Source organism: Stegostoma tigrinum, chromosome 1, assembly GCF_030684315.1.
Source record: "Stegostoma tigrinum isolate sSteTig4 chromosome 1, sSteTig4.hap1, whole genome shotgun sequence".
In the NCBI taxonomy this organism is placed as follows: Eukaryota; Metazoa; Chordata; class Chondrichthyes; order Orectolobiformes; family Stegostomatidae; genus Stegostoma; species Stegostoma tigrinum.
Genome location: NC_081354.1, coordinates 78248260 through 78271328, shown reverse-complemented (window position 1 = coordinate 78271328; position 23069 = coordinate 78248260). Strand labels below are relative to the sequence as shown.

Here is a 23069-nt window from a genome sequence, read left to right as displayed (position 1 = left end):
CTATCTAACTCAATAGCTGGTTCCCATTTTTCCTCCATCTCCTTTAAACCATTTAGCCCCAAATACTAAATCCAACTCTTCTTGAAATCATATAGGTTCACTGTTCTCTGGGGTTGCGAATTCCCTCGCCTCTGGATGAAGACATTCCTCCTCATCTCAGTCCTGAGTGGCCTACCCTGATTCCTTAGACTGTTGCCCTGCATTCTGAACTCACTCACCATGTCAACACCCTTCCTTCATATAACCTGTCCTGTTAGAATTTTGTTTTTGGGCTTTATTTGAACCAAGGCCACACAGACTATACCCACAGAGATGTCCGATACATGAGCTGTTAGTCTGCAGGGAACATCAAAAAGATAACACAATTTTAGTGAAGGCATTCCTGAGCTCTCACATCCATTCATAATGAAACCTCATGTGGTGTCCTCACACAGTGCCGCATGAAGTCTTCGCTAGCACATAACCTCCGTTCTCCGTAAGGATCTCTGGGGGATGTCATCTTGCCAAAATATACTTTGCTCAATAAAAGTTGGTTGGGTATGGGCATTGCTGGGAAGGCACTCCTTTGTTACCCATCTTAGGCCATTTCAGAGGGTAGTTAAGAATCACCCACACTACTGTGGGTGTGGAGTCATATGCAGGTAAACATCAGAGATAGCAAGAATTGCAGATGTTGGAGCGTGATAGATGCTGCCAGACCTTCCTGATGAAGGTTTTAGGCCTGAAACATCAACTTTCCTGCTCCTCTGATGCTGCGTGACCTGCAGTGTTCCTCCAGTTCCACACTGTGTCAACCGCAGGTAAGCATGGCCCATTTTCCTTTATAAAGGGCATTAGTGAACAGAAGTTTTTACAACAACCAACAGTAATCATTCTGGTCATCATTACTGAGACTACCTTTCAATTTCAAATTTAGTAATGGAATTAAAATTCCACCAACTATTATGTCCCAACGCATTTGCATGTGCTTCAGGATTACAAGGCCAGTGACTTTATCAGAATGATACCATCTCACCCAAGTACAGTGACCTTTGGGGGGAAAAAACTGTCCCAAATGGTGTGATTTTCACTCCAGAATAGGTGTGGCCATGAGTGTTTAATGAAGTCAACCTCCTCCATTGGCAGCTTAGAGGAGGAAATAGGGGCTGCCAATTTCTGAGGCCACTAATTTAAACATCTGCCTCAATTCTCTGAGCCTTGATCCCAGCACTCATCCACCCCAAACTCTCTCCAAGCCCCATTGATGCCACCTTGTGCCAACCAAGGCCCGCCAACACCCCAGAGGCACCCCATGCCAGCCCATGTTACCCCCCATCTGTATGACCCCTCAGCCCTTTTACCAACTTAATGCCATCTCGTGTCAACCTATGCCCTCACCAATCTCCGTAGACCTTTGCAATCCTATGCCGACAGTGCCAAAGCAAGAACCCCCTTCCCCATTATTTCTATATAGACCCCTTTCCAGCCAGTGCCAACTCATACAAACTTACACTACCTATCCACCATCCTTTTCCCTTTCAACCTCCATGCCAACCTAACCTATATCTACCATAGACAGACCTAAGGAGGCCACTTCCAAGTATCTGTTACAGACAGGGCTGCATAACAACACTGTCGTTCATGAAAGCTCAATAAATATATTTAAATGTCCTCAAGCACATGATCCCTTAAAGAAACAAATATTTGTTTTCATAACCACACACCAAAAATGCCTTTCCCATCAGCAAAAATGGGATCTAATAAATCTCCTGTTTTACACTGTAGCGTAATTCAAGATTCCATTTGAATGGAAGTGCTTATATGCAGTACAGCATTCTGACAGCAGGCAGATCAATGTCCTGGAAGATAAAGTGCTATTGCTATTCTTACAAGTGAAGGTGTAGCATAGGGCCCCTCACTTACATTTTTTGTACAAAACTGCCTGAAAATGGCTAGGTTTCCCACATGGAATTTCCAACCAGAATGTTCAGCCAAAGTGAAAAATATCAACATAGCTGAGGCTGACAGCACCTGTGGAAGTAAATCTGAGCAGACAGGAGAGTGGGAAGAAAAAAACTGGGGGAGAGGGGAAGTTTCAATTGATAATGTCTATTGAATCTTCTGCTGAGTCATGATGGTAGATTCAAGAATTCAGTCTACATTAATGTTCCTGCATGTGTGTTTTTGTAGCTATTATCAGATGAGTAAAGGGAAATAAACATTTGCTTTATGAGTGCTGATTGGAAAGTATTATGAACAAGGAGATCTAAACTGGCTGGCAATTTGTATCTAATGAACCCGTGAAAAAGTGTTTAATGCTTTCATATATTTATGTTCAATCTTCAAATGTATGAAAATTGATCCTCACTATACTTCATCCACCAAGATTTCGTAATTTTAACAATATCCAGATATGCCCTGGAAAGAGTCAGTGGGCTACAAACATTGAGAAATTTTAACTTGACTCATTTATAGTCTTATTTTTATTTAAACCAAATACACATCACTCATCATTAAACTGCAGACAACTTCATTTGTTGCAAGTTTGAATTGGGCCCTTTCTTCTCAATTTGTTTGAACGTGAAGTGTAGAAATCAGTTAAAGCACACATTCCAGACCAAAATATTTTGAAGAAATATACATTTAAAATACAAGAGGTGTTAAACTTCTGTCTCAGTGTAGAAGGAAAGAATTCTAGATAGCTGTCAAATATTGGATGTTTCTTGGTAAGTGCAAAATAGTAGAACTGTCCAATACTATGATAGACTATGATTATGTTCGTTTGGGAATAGCCATATAGAAAGCATATGTAAAACAATTGCAAATTTTAGCACGTCAGGAAGGTGCCAATTGACTCTAGAAGTTTTCAATGTTTACAAATAAATCCAGAGGGGTGAATAAATTCCTCACTTTTCACTTCTATGTTTGGTTTAATTTAGCTTTTTTAAAAAAAAAGTTTGCTTCTCAATTTAATATATACTTCTGCATTTATAATACCACGAGGAAACAGGACAGTCAGATTTCTCGAGTTAGCATGTAGAGAGTTCTTTTACAGAATCACAAAACTGTTACATCACAGGAGGAGGCATTTTGCGCCATTATGTCTGCACTGGCTGTTCATAATAGCAGGCCATTCAGTGTCATTCTCCTGCCTTCTTCCTGTAGCTCTGCGCAATGTTCTTTCAAATGACTGTCAAAGTTTCCTTAACTGATCCTGTCTCCACTACATGCTGAGGCAGGGCATTCCAGATCCTGTCCGCTAGTTGTGTGAAAATGGTTTCCTCAAATCACTTTGCTTTGTTTCTTAATTACTTTAAGCCTGTGCCCTCGTCTTCTCAATCCTTTCATAAAAACATTTTACCCCGATTTGCCCTATTGAGGGCTCTCATGGCTTTGCAAACTTCAGCAGGTCTCCTCTTAGCCTTCTTTTCTCCAAAGAAGACAGTCCCAAATTCTCCTATCTAAGTTCATAAATGAAATTCCTTGTCTCTGAATCCCCATTCTCATAACCTTCTTCTGCGTCCTGCCTTTGCATGCTTCCTATAGCTAGTGTCAGAATGAGATGGAATACTCCAGCTGAAACCAAACCTATGTCAACATAGCCTCCTTGTTCATAAAGTGTATGTTCTTATTAACGAACATAGCCTCCTTGTTCTTAAAGTGTACGTTCTTATTAATAAGCATAGAATGCTGTCTGATTTATTAACTACTTTCTCAACACATCCTGCCTTTAAAGACTTATGCACTCACACGCACACACACACACATGCAGGTCCCTCCGCTCTTGCATCCTCTCCAAAGTTGTACTTTTTTTATATTTTCTCTCCATGTTCTTCTAATCAAAGTATATCGTCTCACTGTTCGTCGCATTGAACTTTATCTATTCTTTTATTCCACCCATTTATATCTTTCTGACTACCCACCTCACAGTTTAACACACTTCCAAGCTTTATATTATCTGCAAAAGTTTGAAGTTTTGAATTTCATGTACACCACATCTTGGCACTTCCTTGATCAATCCTCCTGAGCTATCTCTTCAAAAAATAAGACCAAGCATATTAGTTGAACATGATGTTCTCCTAAGAAATGCAAGCTTTTTCCCTTTAATTAACCTACATTTGCCCTTGTCACTGTTAACATTTTGAGCATTGTTGTTTCTAGAAGTTTCCTAACAACAGAAGCTGAACTGATGTGTAGTTGTTTGGTTTATCTGTAGCCTTACATGCTTTTTTGTAAATGGGCATAATGTTTGCAATTCTCCAGTCCTTGGACACCACACCTGAGTGTAAGAAAGTTTGAAAATTTACTACCAGTGCCACTCCAATTTCCATTATCATGTTGCTCAATGTGGTTGGGCCCACCCCATACAGTCCCATTGCCGTGTCAAACTTAAGTACAGTTTGTCCAGCTGTTCTTATTCATATATTTTGAAACCCTGTAGTAACTGAATTTTCTCCCCATTCACTTTGGGGTATGGAGAATGCTTCTCCTTGGTAAAGGTAGATGCAAAGTATTCATGTAACAGTTCAGCTATCCCCTATGCTTCCATGTATAAGTACTATTGTGATCCTTAACCAGCCCAACCTCTCTTCCCAGGCTGAGTAGTGAAGGTTCAGAGGTAAGTGAAAAAACAAATCAGAGAAACAAAGAGGCACTGTGAAAGATATTAGCCTATATGCTTGTAGAAGACTTTGGGATTCCCTTTTATGTCAGCTGCCAATATCTTTCTCTATTCAGCCTGGTTCTCAATTGTACTTTCTACCTAACATCTGCCATGAGCCCACCTTTTGCTTTTTTTTCATAATTTCTATCTCTTTTGTAATCCAGCAAGTTCTGGATTTGTTTGCCCTATTTTCTCCTGCTAAGGGAATACACATTGACTGTGCTGAACCAACGCCTCTTTGATAATCCACTGCTCTGTGAGTGTTCTTCCTGTTAATCTTTGACTCCAGTTTATTGGAAACACATCCATTCTTAGTTATGGATGGTGGATTTTCACCCAAATAATTATTCTTAATTTGAATTGTTCATAATAATTTTCCACAGTCACCTTAAGCCTTCTGACAAAGTGATCACCATCCGTTAACAGTTCTCCTGCTGACACTTGATCCAGTTTGAAGAGGAGTCATACTGGACCTGAAACATTAACTCTGTTTCTCTCTCCACAGATCCTGCCAGAACTGTTAAATTTCACTAGTGTTCTGTATCCTGTTTTAGATGTCCAGTATCCACAGTATTTTGTTTTTATTAGACACTTGATCTCTTTGGCCCACCTTTTAGCAAAAAATCAGATCAAATAATGCTTCCTTTCTCTTTAGACTTGAAACACACTGCTGGAAGAAAATCTCCTGAACTTACTGAGTATTCTTTCCCTACTCTGGCCTTTGCATTACATTACCCCACTTTATATTTGGATAATTAAAGCCCTCCATTGTAACAACTCCAGCAGTTTTGAACTCTGCAATTTCCTTGCAAATGTATTAATTTACATCCATCTCACTAGTTGATGCCCTCTAGGCTATGTTTAGCAAGGCAGTTACTTTCTTATTCCTTAGCTACAGCCAAATTAATTCAGTCCTTGATCACTTTACATAGAACATAGAACATTACAGCACAGTACAGGCCCTTCAGCCCTCAATGTTGTGCCGAACTGTGAAACCGATCTCAAGCCCATCTAACCTACATTATTCCATGTATGTCCATATGCTTATACAATGACGACTTAAATGTACCTAAAGTTGGCGAATCTACTACCGTTGCAGGCAAAGTGTTCCATTCCCTGACTACTCTCTGAGTAAAGAAACCACCTCTGACATCTGTCCCCTACCTTTCACCCCTCAATTTAAAGCTATGCCCCCTCGTGCTCGGCATCACCATCCTAGGAAAAAGGCTCTCCCTATCCACCCTATCTAACCCTCTGATTATTTTATATGTTTCAATTAAGTCACCTCTCAACCTTCTTCTCTCTAATGAAAACAGCCTCAAGTCCCTCAGCCTTTCCTCGTAAGACCTTCCCTCCATACCAGGCAACATTCTAGTAAAGATAATAAAATGTGAGGCTGGATGAACACAGCAGGCCAAGCAGCATCTCAGGAGCACAAAAGCTGACGTTTCGGGCCTAGACCCTTCATCAGAGAGGGGGATGGGGAGAGGGAACTGGAATAAATAGGGAGAGAGGGGGAGGCGGACCGAAGATGGAGAGTAAAGAAGATAGGTGGAGAGAGTATATGTGGGGAGGTAGGGAGGGGATAGGTCAGTCCAGGGAAGATGGACAGGTCAAGGAGGTGGGATGAGGTTAGTAGGTAGATGGGGGTGCGGCTTGGGGTGGGAGGAAGGGATGGGTGAGAGGAAGAACCGGTTAGGGAGGCAGAGACAGGTTGGACTGATTTTGGGATGCAGTGGGTGGGGACGAAGAGCTGGGCTGGTTGTGTGGTGCAGTGGGGGGAGGGGACGAACTGGGCTGGTTTACTGCACCCCTAAACCAGCCCAGTTCGTCCCCTCCCCCCACTGCACCACACAACCAACCCAGCTCTTCGCCCCCACCCACTGCATCCCAAAACCAGTCCAACCTGTCTCTGCCTCCCTAACCGGTTCTTCCTCTCACCCATCCCTTCCTCCCACCCCAAGCCGCACCCCCATCTACCTACTAACCTCATCCCACCTCCTTGACCTGTCCGTCTTCCCTGGACTGACCTATCCCCTCCCTACCTCCCCACCTATACTCTCTCCACCTATCTTCTTTACTCTCCATCTTTGGTCCGCCTCCCCCTCTCTCCCTATTTATTCCAGTTCCCTCTCCCCATCCCCCTCTCTGATGAAGGGTCTAGGCCCGAAACGTCAGCTTTTGTGCTCCTGAGATGCTGCTTGGCCTGCTGTGTTCATCCAGCCTCACATTTTATTATCTTGGAATTCTCCAGCATCTGCAGTTCCCATTATCTCTGATAACATCCTAGTAAATCTCCCTGCACCCTTTCCAAAGCTTCCACATCCTTCTTATAATGCGGTGACCAGAACTGTACGCAATACTCCAAGTGTGGCCCCACCAGAGTTTTGTACAGCTTCACCATAACCTCTTGGCTCCGGAACTCGATCCCTCTATTAATAAAAGCTAAAACACTGTATGCCGTCTTAACAGCCCTGTCAACCTGGGTGGCAACTTTCAAGGATCTGTGTACATGGACACCGAGATCTCTCTGCTTGTCTACACTACCAAGAATCTTACCATTAGCCCAGTACTTTGCCTTCTAGTTACTCCTACCAAAGTGCATCACCTCACACTTGTCCGCATTAAACTTCATTTGCTACCTCTCAGCCCAGCTCTGCAGCTTATCTATGTCTCTCTGCAACCTACAGCATCCTTCGTCACTATGGTGACAACCTACACAAGGATCACAGGTTTCACAATCAGACAACAAAATGATCTCAACAAAAACCATTCAGCCAGTCAATAATATGACTGTTTTAATCTTGTAACACAAATAAAATTTCAATACCAACTGATGCGGGACAGAGCTATCTTATGAGCACCGGAGACAGCACCTAAGTATGTTATCCCCTACGTGTCAATGTTTCACTCTCCCTGAAGTATCCAATTCCATCCCATAATGAAAGCCTGGAATGTGCATCATTCTGGTCACCCTTGTTCTTCTTCATAGCGATGTCTGCGGTTCCAACAGCAGTAATACTTTGTTCTAGAGCTGCTGGGACTGCTAAAGCTGCCAACCAGACAGACTGGCAAGCAGGTCTGGAGGCTGGGACTTCCTGTCCACAGAGGTGTAGCATCTAACCCTCACACAGTTTATGCCATGACACAGATAATCGCTGCTGGGCAGAACGATGACCCCACGATGCAACCCAATGCATTCAGTACAGAAACCTTCTGATGAACGGCATCAGACCTGAAACTTTAACCTCGTGTTTTTCCCACAGATGTTACCTCGTCAGCTAACATCTTCATTTAGGACATCTTCTTTCTCCAGTGCTCTTAATCAGTATCAGCAATCCCCCCTTTTTCTTCATTTCCTAACCTTTCTGAACATCTTATGTCTAGGAGTATTTAACCTCTAGTCATGCCTTTTCTTAAGCCAGGTCTCTGCTATAGTTGCGACAGAGTCACAGAGTCATACAGCATGGAAACCAACCCTTCGGCCCAACCAGTCCATGCCAAACATAGTCCCAAACTAAACTAGTCCCACCTGCCTGCTCCTCAGCCATATCCCTCCAAACCTTTCCTATTCATGTACTTATCTCAATGCCTTTTAAATGTTGTGATTTGTGCCCACATCCACCACTTCCTCAGCAAGTTTGATCCACACGCGAACCACCCTCTGTGTAAAGAATTTGCCCGCATGTCTTTTTTTCTAAAATCTCTCTCTGCTCACCTTGAAAACATGCCCCCTAGTCTTGAAATTTCCTAACCTAAGGAAAATGTCATTTTTCTGCATGATCTGTAACTCACCAGTCTTATTTAGTATACTGAGTGCATTCATATACTTGGTTAAGAGTATAAACATTATTATAAAATATAAACCAATCCTGAATCTCATGACTTACATGGAAGCATGCAAACAGATTGAGTTACAGGATAGACGGAAGTAGAATTTCCATAACAGCAGAGGAAAGATATGTTCCTGCGGTGGTCAGAAATTCCAGTGAATTTGTGGCTGGTTCCAAATGTTTTTGGAAGTTGTAAGAATTGTGGATGTTGTAAATCAGAAACAAAAACAGAAATTGCTGGAGAAGCTCAGCCAGTCTGGCAGCATCGGCTCAGAAGTCGGAGGAAGGGTCACTCAACCTGAAACATTAACTCTGAATTCTCTCCACAGATGTTGCCAGACCTGTTGAGCTTTTCCAGCAATTTCTGTTTGTGTTTCCAACATTTTTTTTGGGACACGGTCTCTTTTAAGCTGTAATTTTTCCTTGCCAGAGTGAGTGCAATGGGATTGAAGTTCCTCTTATTTTTAAATTCTCCATCTCTGTGATGTATCACAACCTGTAACATGGCTTGAAAAGTCTGTTGAGAGAGATCTGTTTCTATTCATTCCTACAGGCCAACTTTCTATTATTGCCTTCAGTAACAAATAGACAAGCTTATGTTGTTAGTTCTTCAAAGGTGAGGTTTTGATCATGTGACAGCTGGCTATCGGAATAAAATCAAAACAATCTGTGTTCACAAAGGAATTTAATCTCCCATTATCAAAGCTATCAAGATCCCATTGAACCATATTCGGGGGATAGAGTAAACCTCAGCACATTTCCACATTATAGATTCAATAGATGTGAAGCTGGAGAAGCACAGCAGGTCAGACAGCATCTGAGGGCAGTAAAGTCAACATTTTTGTCTGAACCCCTTCATAAGGACCTGTCAAAGTCAGTCCTGATGAAGGATTTCAGCCCAAAGCATTGACGCTCCTGCTCCTTGGATGCTGTCTGATCTGCTGTGCTTTTCCAGCTGCACATCTATTGACTCTGGCTTCCAGCATCTGCAGTTCCTTACTGCCTCCCTTTCACGTGAAAGGTTTTGAAGGCTTTGTTTTGTCACTGGCTATAAATGATGTGGCTTATGCTCAGTTTCATCTAGGTGAATGTAAATCAGTTCTTTAACAATGTTATTTCGGCATTTGTTTTGTAATTCCCAAAGCAGTTTTGCAATTCGCTATGCTTGCAAGTCAGCCAACTTCTGCAGCCGTTCTGCCTGGCTCATTCAAGGCGTTCTCTTCCAAAAGATAGTTCCAGCTATTAAATCATTCAAATAAATTAACGATTAAGAGCTGGTATATTACAAATGCATGAAAAATGTAAGTGGAGAGTAAGAAAGTCACAAAATATTGTGCAGATTTGTGGTTTTAATGCCAGGTAGATGCACCAAATAGGGCACTTTGAATATATCAGATGCACTTGTACAAATGGCATTTAAATGTAGAAAAGTACAGCTTTGTTCTCAGCAGGTAAATAAATGCACAGAGATCTGGTCACCAGACCTTATCATGTCTGATCATTTGAAGGTATGAGCAGGATAGTGTGCTTTCAGGTAGTGAAAATGGAAAGGTAGCACCTGGAGCACCTGAAGTTTTAAAATTTACAACTGAAAGTTTTAAAATTTCGCTGCTCTCCTATTACAACTGGCTTGCACCTCTGGCAGCATGGGACTACCTTTAACAAGCATTTTGAAGCATTGGGAATCAGGGGTTACAGGGAAGGTAGAAATGAGGAATGTGGAATCAGCTATAGTCTTATTGAATGGAGGAGAAAGTTCAAGGGGCCAAATAGCCTGCTCCTGTTCAATTTCTTATGGTCTACCATGGATATATCACTGAATTAGATGTGAATTTGAATCAATGATGACTCAGTGAGTGACGATTTGGCCATTTCAGATGTCATTTTCAAAAGAAGACATCCCCAAACAGCAACAGTGAAAATCAAAAGATCCAAACCACTCTACACCCATTCTTTGATTAAATGCAGGAATTTTAGAGGTGGCATTTCAAAGGTTTGGACGGAAGTAACCTGGCTCCCTCAATCAAGATTAAACCCGTTGCAGAAGACGGGGACAAAAAAAAAAGCAAAATGAGGACAAATTGTTCTAAAAACTCCTTTCATTCATTCCTTCACTTTGAAGGGTCAACAATTGGATATCTTTTGACTTGTCTTGAAATAAGTTATTTTGGAAAGGAAAATCACGACAGGATTTATACACTTAATGGTAAGGACCTGGGGAGTGTTGCTGAGCAAAGAGACCTTGGAGTGCAGGTTCATAGCTCCTTGAAAGTTGAGTCACAATTAGGTTGGGTAGTGAAGATGGTGTTTGGTATGCTTGACTTTATTGGTCAGTGCACTGATTGTAGAAGCTGGAAGGTCATATTGTGGCTGGAGAGGACATTAGTTTGGCCACTTTTGGAGTATTGCATGCAAACCTGGTCTCAAGGATGTTGTGAAAGTAGAAAGAATTCAGAAAAGACTTACAAGATGTTGCCAGGATTGGAAAGTTTGAGCTAAATGAAGAGGCTTAATAGGCTGGGGCTATTTTCCCTGGAGCGTCAGAGGTGATAGGTGACCTTATAGAGGTTTATAAAATCATGAGGGGCATGGATAGGGTAAATAGGCAAGGTCTTTTCACCCAGGGTAGGGGAGTCCAAACCTAGAGGACATAGGCTAAGGTGAGAGATATAAAAGGGACCGGAGGGGCAACTTTTCACGCATAGGGTGGTGCGTATATGGAATGAGCTGCCAGAGAAAGTGGTGGAGGCTGGTACAATTACAACATTTAAAAGGCATCTGAAAAAGGTCTATGAATAAGAAAGATATAGAGGAATATGGGCCAAATGCTGGCCAATGGAGCTAGATTTATATCGGATATCTGGTCAGCATGGATGAGTTGGACCGAAGGGTCTGTTTCTGCGCTATACATCTTGATGACTCCATGATTAAATACAGATAATCGCAGTAGGACCAAGCTGTTAATGCAAACAATGTCAGAATCCAATTTCTAATTGGACAGGGCTAATCTACAACAAAGGTTCACTTTTCACAATGAAATTTTCAGTGCTTACAAATTTTTAAAGCACATTAGAATGTATTAATTGTCAGTAGAAGAATCCATGATTATTGTTGTATTGGACACACATTGCGTTCCTCACTCTTCAAAATTAGTTCTTTGTTTTTTTTCGAGTCACTTTTTTCACATATTCCACAGTCATAATCTATTCCAATTTCAGCAATCCAGATAATAGATGACCATCACTTGAAGAAAGAGAACAGAAAATGCTGTTGTTCATATTTGCACCATGTTGTAAATAATTAATGTTAAATTAAAGCATATTATTCACCGTGGCATTTTCTAACAACAAACCAGCCAAACTGATCAATTTCGTAGGGTTCTTTTCACAGCTGAAGAACTATCTCGTCTCCAAAGAAAACCAATTGACATAAATAAAAAGAAAATATTGGCTTTTAACTGACTACTGCTTCATCTCAGGAATGCAGGTCCCAAATCAGTGACTTCAAACTATGTTGAGATGTAAATGGGTTGAATACGATTTACATTAAGTTTGATCTATTTATGTGAAATTCATCAGAAATACTGTTTTACTTTTAACTTTTACAGGTTTTACTGGAAATTTTGTTTGTAAAAGGATTTGAAAAGAAACTTTAGACAGAGACAAGGCTGAGATTCCCCAATCTCAATGATTTCTAATATTAATGTTAATCTTGTTATGGCTTTTCTTTGGAAAGTTGTTCCCTAATGTTGCCTTCATGAAGAACAAGGTTCTGAAATCTCATCTCTGAAAAGCTGCATATTACTTGAGAAATGATTGTAACACAGTACTGCCAGTACACTCGCAGTAATGCAGATTATTTTCATGTTTATTGGGTTTTTGTGTTTTTTGACTTTCCTTTGGAAAGTACCGTTGATGAAGCCACTAATCAAGCTGCTTTGTCCTCCTTTATTAGTTCTGATATAATTTTTATCACCCCTTATTTGAAGGCATTGACTCAAACAAGACGCAATTCATGACTCTCACTGTGGCCATTCTTTACACATGAACATGGGCTAAAAGAGAGATCCTGAATCTGCCTAGCAGGATCATATCGGCTGTCCCTTCTGTACCCCATTGAATTTCACTCTCCAAGTCAAGCAAAGTAGATTCAAATTACCCATTGAATATGGTGGCCCACAATTGTGGAGAGTTCCACCATTCATTCTAATTCTGGCTTCACCTGATATGCACTCACACTTTTCTAGTGTTGGGCTGTGAACAGAAATCAGGATTGGGATCCAAATTAAGTTATTTCTCCTGCCAGTTCAGGATTGTCAATACCATGCTGCACAATTTCAATCCATTAACATTGTACAATCATTGAGACATACAGCATGGTAATTGACCAACTGTACCGTACCGTCCAGATAGCCTAAATTGATCTAGTCCCATTTGCCAACATTTGGCGCATATCCCTCTACACCCTTCCTATTCATGTACCCATCCAAATGCTTTTTAAACGTTGTAATTGTACCAGCCCCCACCGCTTCCTCTGGCAGCTCGTTCAATATACGGACCACCTCTGCACGAAAAATTTCTCCTCTCACCTCAAACCCATGCCCTCTAGTCTTGGACTCCCCTACCCTGGGAAAAGATCTTGACTATTCACCTTATCCATGCCCCTCATGTTTTTATAAATCTCCATAAGGTCACCCTTTAGCCAAGGAAAATAGCCCCAGCTCATTCGGCCTCTCCCTGTAGCTCAAATGCTCCAATCCCAGCAACATCTTTGTAGAGAACTATGAAGAAAATGGCTTGGGTAAATTAAATCTGTGGAAAAATTACCACAAGATAACTTCAACAAAATACTCTTGGTCATTTTTGGGGAAGTTATTTCAGAATCTTGGCTCATGTCCAGTCAGTGGTGTAGCTGGCGTTGTTGTACTCAGATTGTAACAGAGAGAAAGTAGTAAGTTGGCATGCTCTATTATGTGTTGCAATGTGGAGACCTTGTGCTGTGCTGTTTTGTTTTGTTTTGTTTTCTTGTTTGTTCCTACACTGTGTTGTGTTCTCAGGGTTTGCCGGGGTCCCCCACAGTGGCGGCTCTGCACAGTAATCAGATCCTCACTGTCAAGGTTTGTGGATAATGTGTACGTGCTGAGTCAGATGTCAACCAGCATACTGCTGTAATTGCTTAAATTGAATAAGACTTATTGTCCTATGAAGTCAGCTATTCAAAATGAAGCTTTTTTTCCCCCCAGTCATTCAAACCAAAGGACAGCTATCCCTGTTTATACTGATTTTTTTTCTTCTTTATTCATTTACTGGATAAGGGTGTCGCTGCTGGGCAGCATTTCTTGTCCTTCCCTAAGTGCCCAGAGGGCAGTTAAGAGTCAACCACATTGCTGTGAGTCTGGAGTCACATGTAGGCCAGACCAGGTAAACGTGGTGGTTTCCTTCCCTAATAGACATTGGTGAACCAGGTGGGTTTTTCCAACAATTGACAATGGATTCACGGCCATCATTAGATTCTTAATTACAGATATTTTATTGCATTCAAATTCCACCATTTGCTGTGGCGGGATTCAAACCTGGTTCCCCAGAACATTATCTGGGTCTCTGGATAATGCCACGAGGCCACGAGGCTATCACTTTCCTGATATATTGAGATTATGTCCAAGTCTAAAGAAATAAACATTGCCAGCATGGTGAATTTGTTATCAACAAGATTAAGGCACTGCTTTAACTCACCCAATGTCTAGAAGCAGCAGAAAGAAGGGTGAAAGAGGAGAAGTCACCTCCATATAGAGTGATAAAACACCTTTTATTACTTTGAGAAAACAAGTCAACATCATCAGTTGAACGTGACTCTTCCTAAAGAAACATCATATTCAGCTCAAAATATTAACTGTATTTCTCACTATTTCCAGCACTTTCTGTTTTATATTTCCACAATATTTTGCCTTTTTTATAACTCTAAGTGCTGTGGCTAATTTCTTTCCCAAAGATGGCTGACAGCCTCCATAGGTCAACTAGAAGTGAAACTATCTCGTTCTGCAAGTTAAGAGCAGCATAAATGCTGTAAAGAGAGAGCAATACAGGATATTATTGGGAGATGAAAGGATGAAGAGGGAACACAGATAAAGAGCTGGATCTGAGTGACGTGGACTATGGTGCGATATGTGGAAGAATTAAGCAATAATTGATGAGTGCAGCCTATCCTGACATTGAGATGAGCTCACACCATCTTTTATATGAAATGCTGTCTAGGCAGTGGTGAGAAGCCAGCTGACAATCATTAATATTCATGTTGAGAAGTGCAACTCTGTCGTAGCAAAAACACGTAAGATTCAGCTCAAAGAGAAACAAAGTTTTGAACACTAACTGAATTTCAGATTAATCCTAATTCAGTCAGGTAAACAAAAAGAGACATCTCAACACATAACAAAGTGTGAGGCTGGATGAACACAGCAGGCCCAGCAGCATCTCAGGAGCACAGAAGCTGATGTTTCAGGCCTAGACCCTTCTAGACCCGAAACGTCAGCTTTCCTGCTCCTGAGGTGCTGCTTGGCCTGCTGTGTTCATCCAGCCCCACACTTTGTTATCTTGGATTCTCCAGCATCTGCAGTTCCCATTTCAGGTACCATCTCAACACATAAATTGGTTTGAATGTATTTAACAGATCAAGACTGAATCAAACTGAATTATTTTAGTTTAGGGGGTTTAAAAAGAAATTATTAATTCGAACAAGATTTAATTTATGCAGATTAAGCAAGAATATCTAACTATTCTGTTTCCAATTCTTGAAGCATTTATGGTCTTGTTAAGATGACTCTTGATCTGGTTCTGAACAAAGCTTTCTGTCAAGATGAAACTAAAACAAATGCTATCATCCAATTGGCTGGCTGTTTGAGACCAATACGTGTTTGATAGTAGGATCAATTCAAATGCTGTAAGATGTGTATTTGTCTTTTTGTTTGATCAAGTACAGAGTTAGTATGCTGGACTAATGTCTGACTGAATGCATCACTGTAAATCTAATAGTTTGCTTGTGGAATCCATGCTGATCAGCCAGTTAATAGACACAGTGAGCTGACCTCAAAGATGATACTCCCGCAGCAAAATGAACCATGTACGAGAGAGATTAAATTGGAACTTCTTTACAATGTGAACTAATGTGACGAGGAGATAAACAGTCACTATTTTTGACATCATTGCACTTAAGAACCACAATTTTTTTTGGTGATCAATATTTTCTTTCACCTTCTGCCTTATTGAGTAATTTGCTGAATGGGTCAATAGATTAGATTTTCTGACTGATGTTAAATGTAATAAATTGATGGCAACATTGTTGTAGAGATCTGCCTCAGGGCAAGTTCTCTTGCCTATTCCATCGTACCTCATAATCCTGTGTCTTCCTCTTCCATTACTCAAAAGATCTCCAATTTTAAGTTTCCCTGATCACTGTGACAAGTTAAAGAATACAAGTACTTGCATCAAATTGGAATGAGACATAAATCCTCTTCTAAAAGGATTCACCACCTCTAATCAGCCATTGTCCCTCGAGGCTCCAGCTCTTCTGATATTATCACCAAAAACCCATTGGTTGTGGCTTGTAACCATGAGCATGGAAACATTAACTCATGCTGGAGTTCTCACTAAAGGTTAGGTATGGCAAATGTCTCAAATGACCCTGCTGCACTGTTATTAAAGCCTAAGAGAAAATTTAGCTAATCAGGTATTGCCGTTAATTTTCAAATTCCCAGTGTTAATACTTGGAAACAACTACACTGGATTAACAGATAGCTGAATCTGGAGAATAACAGTTGATTGAATTCATAACTAACAAATGAACATTGAGACAGTTTGATGACAGGCAGATGGATTGGGCTCTACATTATTCATACCACCAGTTTCTGTTTCCCCTGATTCATATTGTGTCCATATATTGGTATTGATTAGGCATGGACTTCATAGGCAAAAGCCTGAACTGTATGTAGTAGACGGAAATGTTTACTTGCTGCTCTTAACTGTTTCTCCTCCTTCTTTTGAAACCTTCCCTTGCCACTCCTTCACCTTTCTGACCTCTGACCTCCAAAACTTTGACTTTCCCTGCCTGATCAGATGGCGTTTCCTTACCCAAGAGTCAATCATGGGTTCCTGTCGGCTGATCAGCAGTTTATTAAGCGACGTCTCATGAAGGTAGTGCTAGTACTTGTAGAATTCTTCTTTGCATTCTTTACTGTAAATATTATTCTTACTTCTCCTTGGTTTTCTTTACTTGCATTACAATTCAAAGTAATTACCTATTTGCTGCTGTCTTCATTTTCTTGGTGTCATCTCTCAGTAGAACGTTAGTTAATTGTAATTATTTATCATCGATCATCAAATTTTAAAAGATCCTCCTGAGAGACTTTATCATTGCAAATAACAGTAACCAACACTGCATATCATTTTTATTCAAACTTTTTCACAATTTGCAGGGTGATCAAGGTCAAGCTGGGCCACCTGGCCCACCGGGACCTCCTGGTCCTCCAGGCCCACGTGGTCCTCCAGGTGACACAGGAAAGGATGGTCCTCGGGGAATGCCTGGAGCACCTGTAAGGAATTCTTCAGATTTGTTTCCATTCTATTCTTTGTATTATAGCTTTCACTTAATGCGTTAAAGGCAACACACCATGGAGCACCATGACATGGGCCAGTGTATCTAATGGGGGGTAATGATTAGATATTTATCAAATGAAGGTAAGGAGATTCAGACGGTTTCTATGAAGAAACCTAGGAACAGCAAACATATAAACATAGAAAAGCAGAGTAGACCATTCAGTCTATCGAGCAGCCTCCACCATTCAACATGGCTGATCATTTAACTCAGTCCCCCGTTCCCACTTTCTCCTGTAACCTTTGATCCCTTTAACCATAAGATCTATATCTAACACCTTGCAGAAAATTGTGTTCTGTGGCAGAGAATTCCACCAACTCATCAATCTCTGGGTGAATTTGTTTTTTTCTCACCTCAGTCCTAAATGGCCGAACTCACAACCTTAAACTGTGACCCTTGGTTCTGGACTCTCTGTTCAACGGAAACATCCTTCCTGCATTTACTTCAGTTAGTCCTGTTGTAGGCATTTTATAGGTTTCCATGAGACTCCATACCCCAATCCTTCTAAACTCTGATGAATGTAATCCTAACCAATCCAGTCTCTTTTCATACGTCAGTCCTGCCATTGCCATTGTCTAGTAAACCTTTGTTGCATTTTTTCAAGTAGCCAGAACAACCTTCCTCAGATAAGGAGACCAAAACCACACACAATACTCCAGATATGGTGTCACCAAGGCCCTGTATAATTGTCGCAAAACACCTTAGCTCCTGTTCTCAAATCCTCTCGCCATGAAAGCCAAAGCACCATTCGTCTTCTTCATTGCCTGCTGCACATACTTGGTCTCTGTCAGGTCTTTTGGTACTCTTGCATGACTCAGTGGAATTTATTGAAGGATATACAGAACATGCATATTTTCCTAAAATAAATCATTTTAATGTCATTGAATGACTAACTTTGCAAGAGAAATGCTTACTAAATGTAAATTTTAATGAAGTTTTCTAAACAAGTTCATGTTTTGATTTTAGGGGGAAATTGGGCCAAGAGGTGAAACTGGATTCATGGTGAGTGAAATACTTATCTTGTGTCATACTGATGCAATGCCAAGGCATTTCAATTCATTGGAAAAGGTGTGACAGAAATTATCCCTATTTATAATGGTGCGTTCAGTGGCACTTTGTAGGTTGATATTTTGGATTAAGGATCATTCCCCTGACACAAGTTGGAGATTAAATATGTGGGCTAGATTGTACGAGAAATAAACTCTGCTTGTTATGCTGCCACTGCATGCATGAAGGCATGAATAATTCTTGTTTCATGGAAGATCTTGAAGTCCCTGTTATCCATCTGACTCAAATTACCTTTGATTATCTTGTAGAATTATTGCAAGTTTTCTAACATTGACATCATGTTTTCTTGATATTTAATCACAATTTTGATCCATGAACATTTTCCACTCCTCGAAACATGATCATTCTGTCACACTTAATGTTTATATTGATAGAAAATGTCACTTTTCCTGGATTTATTAACCTTTGCTTTTAGGACTAAATAACATTCTTCTCTGACTCCTCTCAACCATTAAGCATCAATTGACCCTCAATGTTTGAATCTGGAAAAGAAATGCAGATTAAGATATGCAGGACTTCATAAGTGACTAGTTTCAAAATCCTGGAAGAGCTGGCTACCAAAATCCATTTGTTTGTCTATTGGCCAATACACTCAATTTACTGCTAACAAATTTTAATAACATTTTATTTTGTTACTTCATCTTAATGTGTAAAATGGGGAGTTACAGCATTTATGTTAGTAAAATACATCATTTTAATAACAGTTTAAGCCAGTTTATTTTATTAGTTTGTTAAATTGATCAAGAGAAATACTTTTTATTGGCTAAAATGTAAACAATTGTGAAGTTTTTAACACTAATAAAGTCCTAATTAGATAACCTACACGGCAATATTTGGTATTTTGTTGATTAGCATGTGTTGGAAAGTCATTTTTTTTCAACATCCTCAGCTTTACTGTGGAAGAATTTATATTAAGATCATAACAAGGACATGGAACTGTGCATTTCAAATATCAAATAATCATTAAAATTTGTGATAGACATAGTTTGCTAAACTTAACCAAAAAGAGAAAAAGCAGGTTTGTGAATAGTCAGCCCTGATTATTTATTTCATCTCAACTTGAATAAAGCTTAGTTTTGTATTCAAAAGTGCATTGGCATTTAGATGTACAATTATTCCTTGATCTGCATTATTTTCATTTATCTCACTACCCTATGTTATGGGATACTTACCATCACAGGTCTTGCAATGCCTAATTATTTCTGACTGCAAATCTAAGGACCATTATCATCAGGGACAGATACAATAGGTTTAATACTGTATCTGTAATATAGGTCCTTCCAGTACATTGTGAAAAAAATGTATGTGTATCTTACCTGGTTTACAATGTCAACAAAAACTCTCAAAAACTCAAAGGCAAGAAGCAAAATTTCTGAATGCTGCCATTTCTCTATTCCCATCTCCAAAGAAAGACCATTTTATTTAATCCTGTGTTTTAGGAGGAACCACTGCTCAATGCTGGTACAATGGCTCAGTGGTTAGCACTGCTGCTTCACAACGCCAGCAACCTGGGTTCAGTTCCACCCTGTCTGTGTGGTGTTTTCACTTTCTCCCCGTGTCTGCTTGGGTTTCCTCTAGATGCAGGTTAGGTGAATTGGCCATGCAAAATTGCCCATAGTGTTCAGGGATATGTAGATTAGGGGGATGCATCAGGGTGGGATGCTGTGAGGTTCAGTGTGGACTTGTTGGGCTGAAGTGCTTGTTTCCACGCTGTAGGGATTCTATGATGATAGACACGACTCAGCAGTTCAGTACAGATCTGAATTTCCCCCACAGCAATCTGAATTACATGATTGATCAAAACACCACAAAAGGTCTTGTCACTTTGTTTTTTGTAATGTCAGTCTCTCTCTAAGTTTTACTCCATCATGCATTTCTGAAGTATTGAAAATGTTTCGCCTTGTGTTTTACTAATTGTACTGAATGTTAATCCCACTATCTGGGACAATCCAGTGTGAACAAGACTTCCGTTCAGAGCTAACAAAAATCGAAAGAACTGCGAATGCTGTAAATCAGAAACAAAAACAAAGTTGCTGGAAAAGCTCAGCAGGTCTGGCAACATCTGTGAAGGAAAAAACAGAGTTAACGTTTCAGGTCTAGTGACCCTTCTTCACAACTGATGGTGGCTGGGAAAACATCAGTTTATTTACAGAAAATAGGGAGGTGGGTGGGGTAGGGAGTAAACGATAGGATAGAGCCCAAAGAGAAAGAAAGGCAGTCAGACAGACAAAGGAGTTGCTAACGATCAGGCTGGGAGGGTGAATAGTTGTTAATGGGGACTGTTAGTGACTGACAATAGGGGCTGTGTAATGGCAGGCTATGTGGTAACAAAGCCTGGTGTGTGGGATAGAGGACCGGGACATGGGAGAATTTAGGCCCTAAAATTATTGAACTCAGTAGTGAGTCTGGAGGGCTGTAGGGCCCCCAAGTGGAAAATGAGCTATTGATCTTCCAGCTTGCATTGGGCTTTGCTGGAACACTGTCGCAAGCCAGAGACAGAGATGTTGGCCAGGGAGCAGGGTGGAGCATTAAAGTGGCAGGCAATAGGATGCTCAGGGTCTTTTTTGTGGGCAGAACATAGACTAAATTCTGGGAAGCACAGATGAGGCATTGCTTCACCTGGAAGGTAGGTTTGGGCCCTTGGATACTGGGGAAGGAGGAGGTAAATGGGCAGGTGTTGCACCTTCGCTGGTTACAGGTGAAGGTGCGTAAGGCTGTGGAGAGGCATTGGGGGTAAAGGAAGTATGGACCAGGGTGTCCCAGAGGGAGCGGTCCCTGCGGAAGGTGGACAAGGGACTGGAGAGGAATGTGTGTCTGGTGGCGGCATCTCGCTGGAGGTGGCAGAAATGGCACCTGATGATCTTCTGGATGTGGATGGTGGTGGGATAGTAGGTGAGGATAAGGGGAACCCTATCGCTGTTGTGGGAGGAAAGAGAAGGGGTGAGGGCGGAAGTGTGGGAGATGGGTCAGACCTGGTTGAGGGCCCTGTCAACAACGGAGCTGGGGAATCCTAGTTTGAGGAAGAAGGTGGACATTTCGGAGGCCCCCTTATCGAAGTTGGCCTCATCTGAACATATGCAATGGAGATGGAGGAACTGAGAGAATGGGATGGAGTCTTTACAGGAAGTGGGATGTGAGGATGTATACACCAGGGAGCTGTGGGAGTCAGTGGGCTTGTGGTGGCAAGTTTATCCCCAGAAATGGAAACAGAAATGTCAAGGAAGGGAAGGAAGGAGTCAGAGATAGATCAGGTGAACGTGATGGCAGGGTGGAAATTGGAGGCGAAATTGATGAAGTTTTCCAATTCCCTTCAGACCTGATGGTGCGGTCCTCTGAAACGGACTGCGCCAGCAATCAATTGAAAATGTGGCTGGTTCCATCAGTTGTTCTCCTACCACTGATTGCAACACTTTTCTCTTTCTAACAACATCTTGTCTAATTTGTCACAAATCACTTCATCACCCATTAAAGCTTGACTTTAGCTTGAGAGTTTTTGAAGGAACTGACGTGGGGGATAAATGTTGCCAAATACATCATGAGTTTGCCTTAGAACTTGTCTGCTTCGGTAACATTAATATTGCATTATAGCTCTTATTTTAGCCAGAAACAGATGTCCACTTACAGAGCACCTGCATCACCTTTCAAAGGAATTACATTGAGCAGAGCCATATTTTAGTTCTGTTCATCCCACTTACCAAACTGAGTTTTAAAAATATAATTAAAGGGACATAGTCGTTGCCTTTAGGAACTGAAGAAGGATCGTTTTAGATTATCTGTAGAATTATGTGATTCAGCTCCCAACCCTCAATAATAATCTTTACTCAGAATTAAGCTGCTTGTGCTGTCTCATTCCAACCTTTTCATTCTAATGCAAATGTGAAATGCTGCTCTATGTGCAGCAGGTGTATGGTGTTTATTAGACTACAGGGTTTTATTTTCATGAGGCTCATGAATTATTTCTGTTCAAGAAAGCTAAATTCATTCAGGATCAGGCAAAAATGGTTGTTCTATCAAACCTGAGAGAAAAAGGACTGAATTCAGTTGGTGGCATTTCTGTATAACATCAGAAATCTTCTTAGCTGGATTTTGGGTAAATAAGAATCTCTGTATTTAGCTTATACTCCCATGTCATTACTAAACCTATCATATGGTACTGTTTAACCAAATGTCTTCCATGCTTACTTCATTAACAAGAAAAATATGCCAAAGATTCATTCAGCACTTTGGCAAACATACAAATGCAGTGTCGCAAGCTGCCACTTTGATTCAACTGGAATGGATTAGATATCTTTGGAGAACCGAGCATGTCACTCCTTGGGATTCCATTGTAGCTAAAATCACATTTCAGTAGCTGTCTTTCTTACTTCACTTTTTAAGTAGCTATTCTCTTACAGCATTTGTGTCACTATCATCTTAAGTTTTCTATGACCTTGACAAATTAGACTGTATAAGAAGTTCTGTTGCAACATTTACCGGATTAGATTTTGAAAATTCATCATAAATGCTGAGTTATCAGTGTGATAATAATGCCTTAATGTGCTTTTGTTTTTCTAGGGACCCCAGGGACCATCAGGACAAAAGGTACTGTATACCAATACCTATAAAGCACTCAAATTATTTATTGCCAACATTTGACCCAGACTCAAAGGAAATAGGCTACTGTAGTTCAGAAGTTAGTTCATAGTAATGTCTGCATCTCCAGCCTATTTAGTCAAGTCAACATAGTATTTTATGATGTATGTTTAATTCCTCTATTCTATGAACATTAAGTTAAAATATTCAGGCTGGTTGAAGTTTTTACATCAGGGCTTTTATGTTAAAAGAAATGCCTTTTTTTAAAAAAAGAAATTTGCTGGTCTTTCCATTTCAATGTTGGCAAAACT

The 23069-nt window shown here is 40.6% G+C and overlaps 1 protein-coding gene across 1 annotated transcript in view; it reads left to right on the top strand.

Annotated features, from left to right (window-relative positions):
- The window catches only part of LOC125454922 (collagen alpha-1(XXV) chain), a 196856-nt gene that overhangs the window by 5918 nt on the left and 167869 nt on the right, over window positions 1-23069 (top strand). The window contains exons 3-6 of the mRNA XM_059646613.1: window positions 16581-16658; window positions 16940-17056; window positions 18085-18120; window positions 22741-22767. Of these exons, the coding sequence (XP_059502596.1) occupies window positions 16581-16658; window positions 16940-17056; window positions 18085-18120; window positions 22741-22767 (258 nt within the window). The remainder of the gene's footprint in view (window positions 1-16580; window positions 16659-16939; window positions 17057-18084; window positions 18121-22740; window positions 22768-23069) is intronic.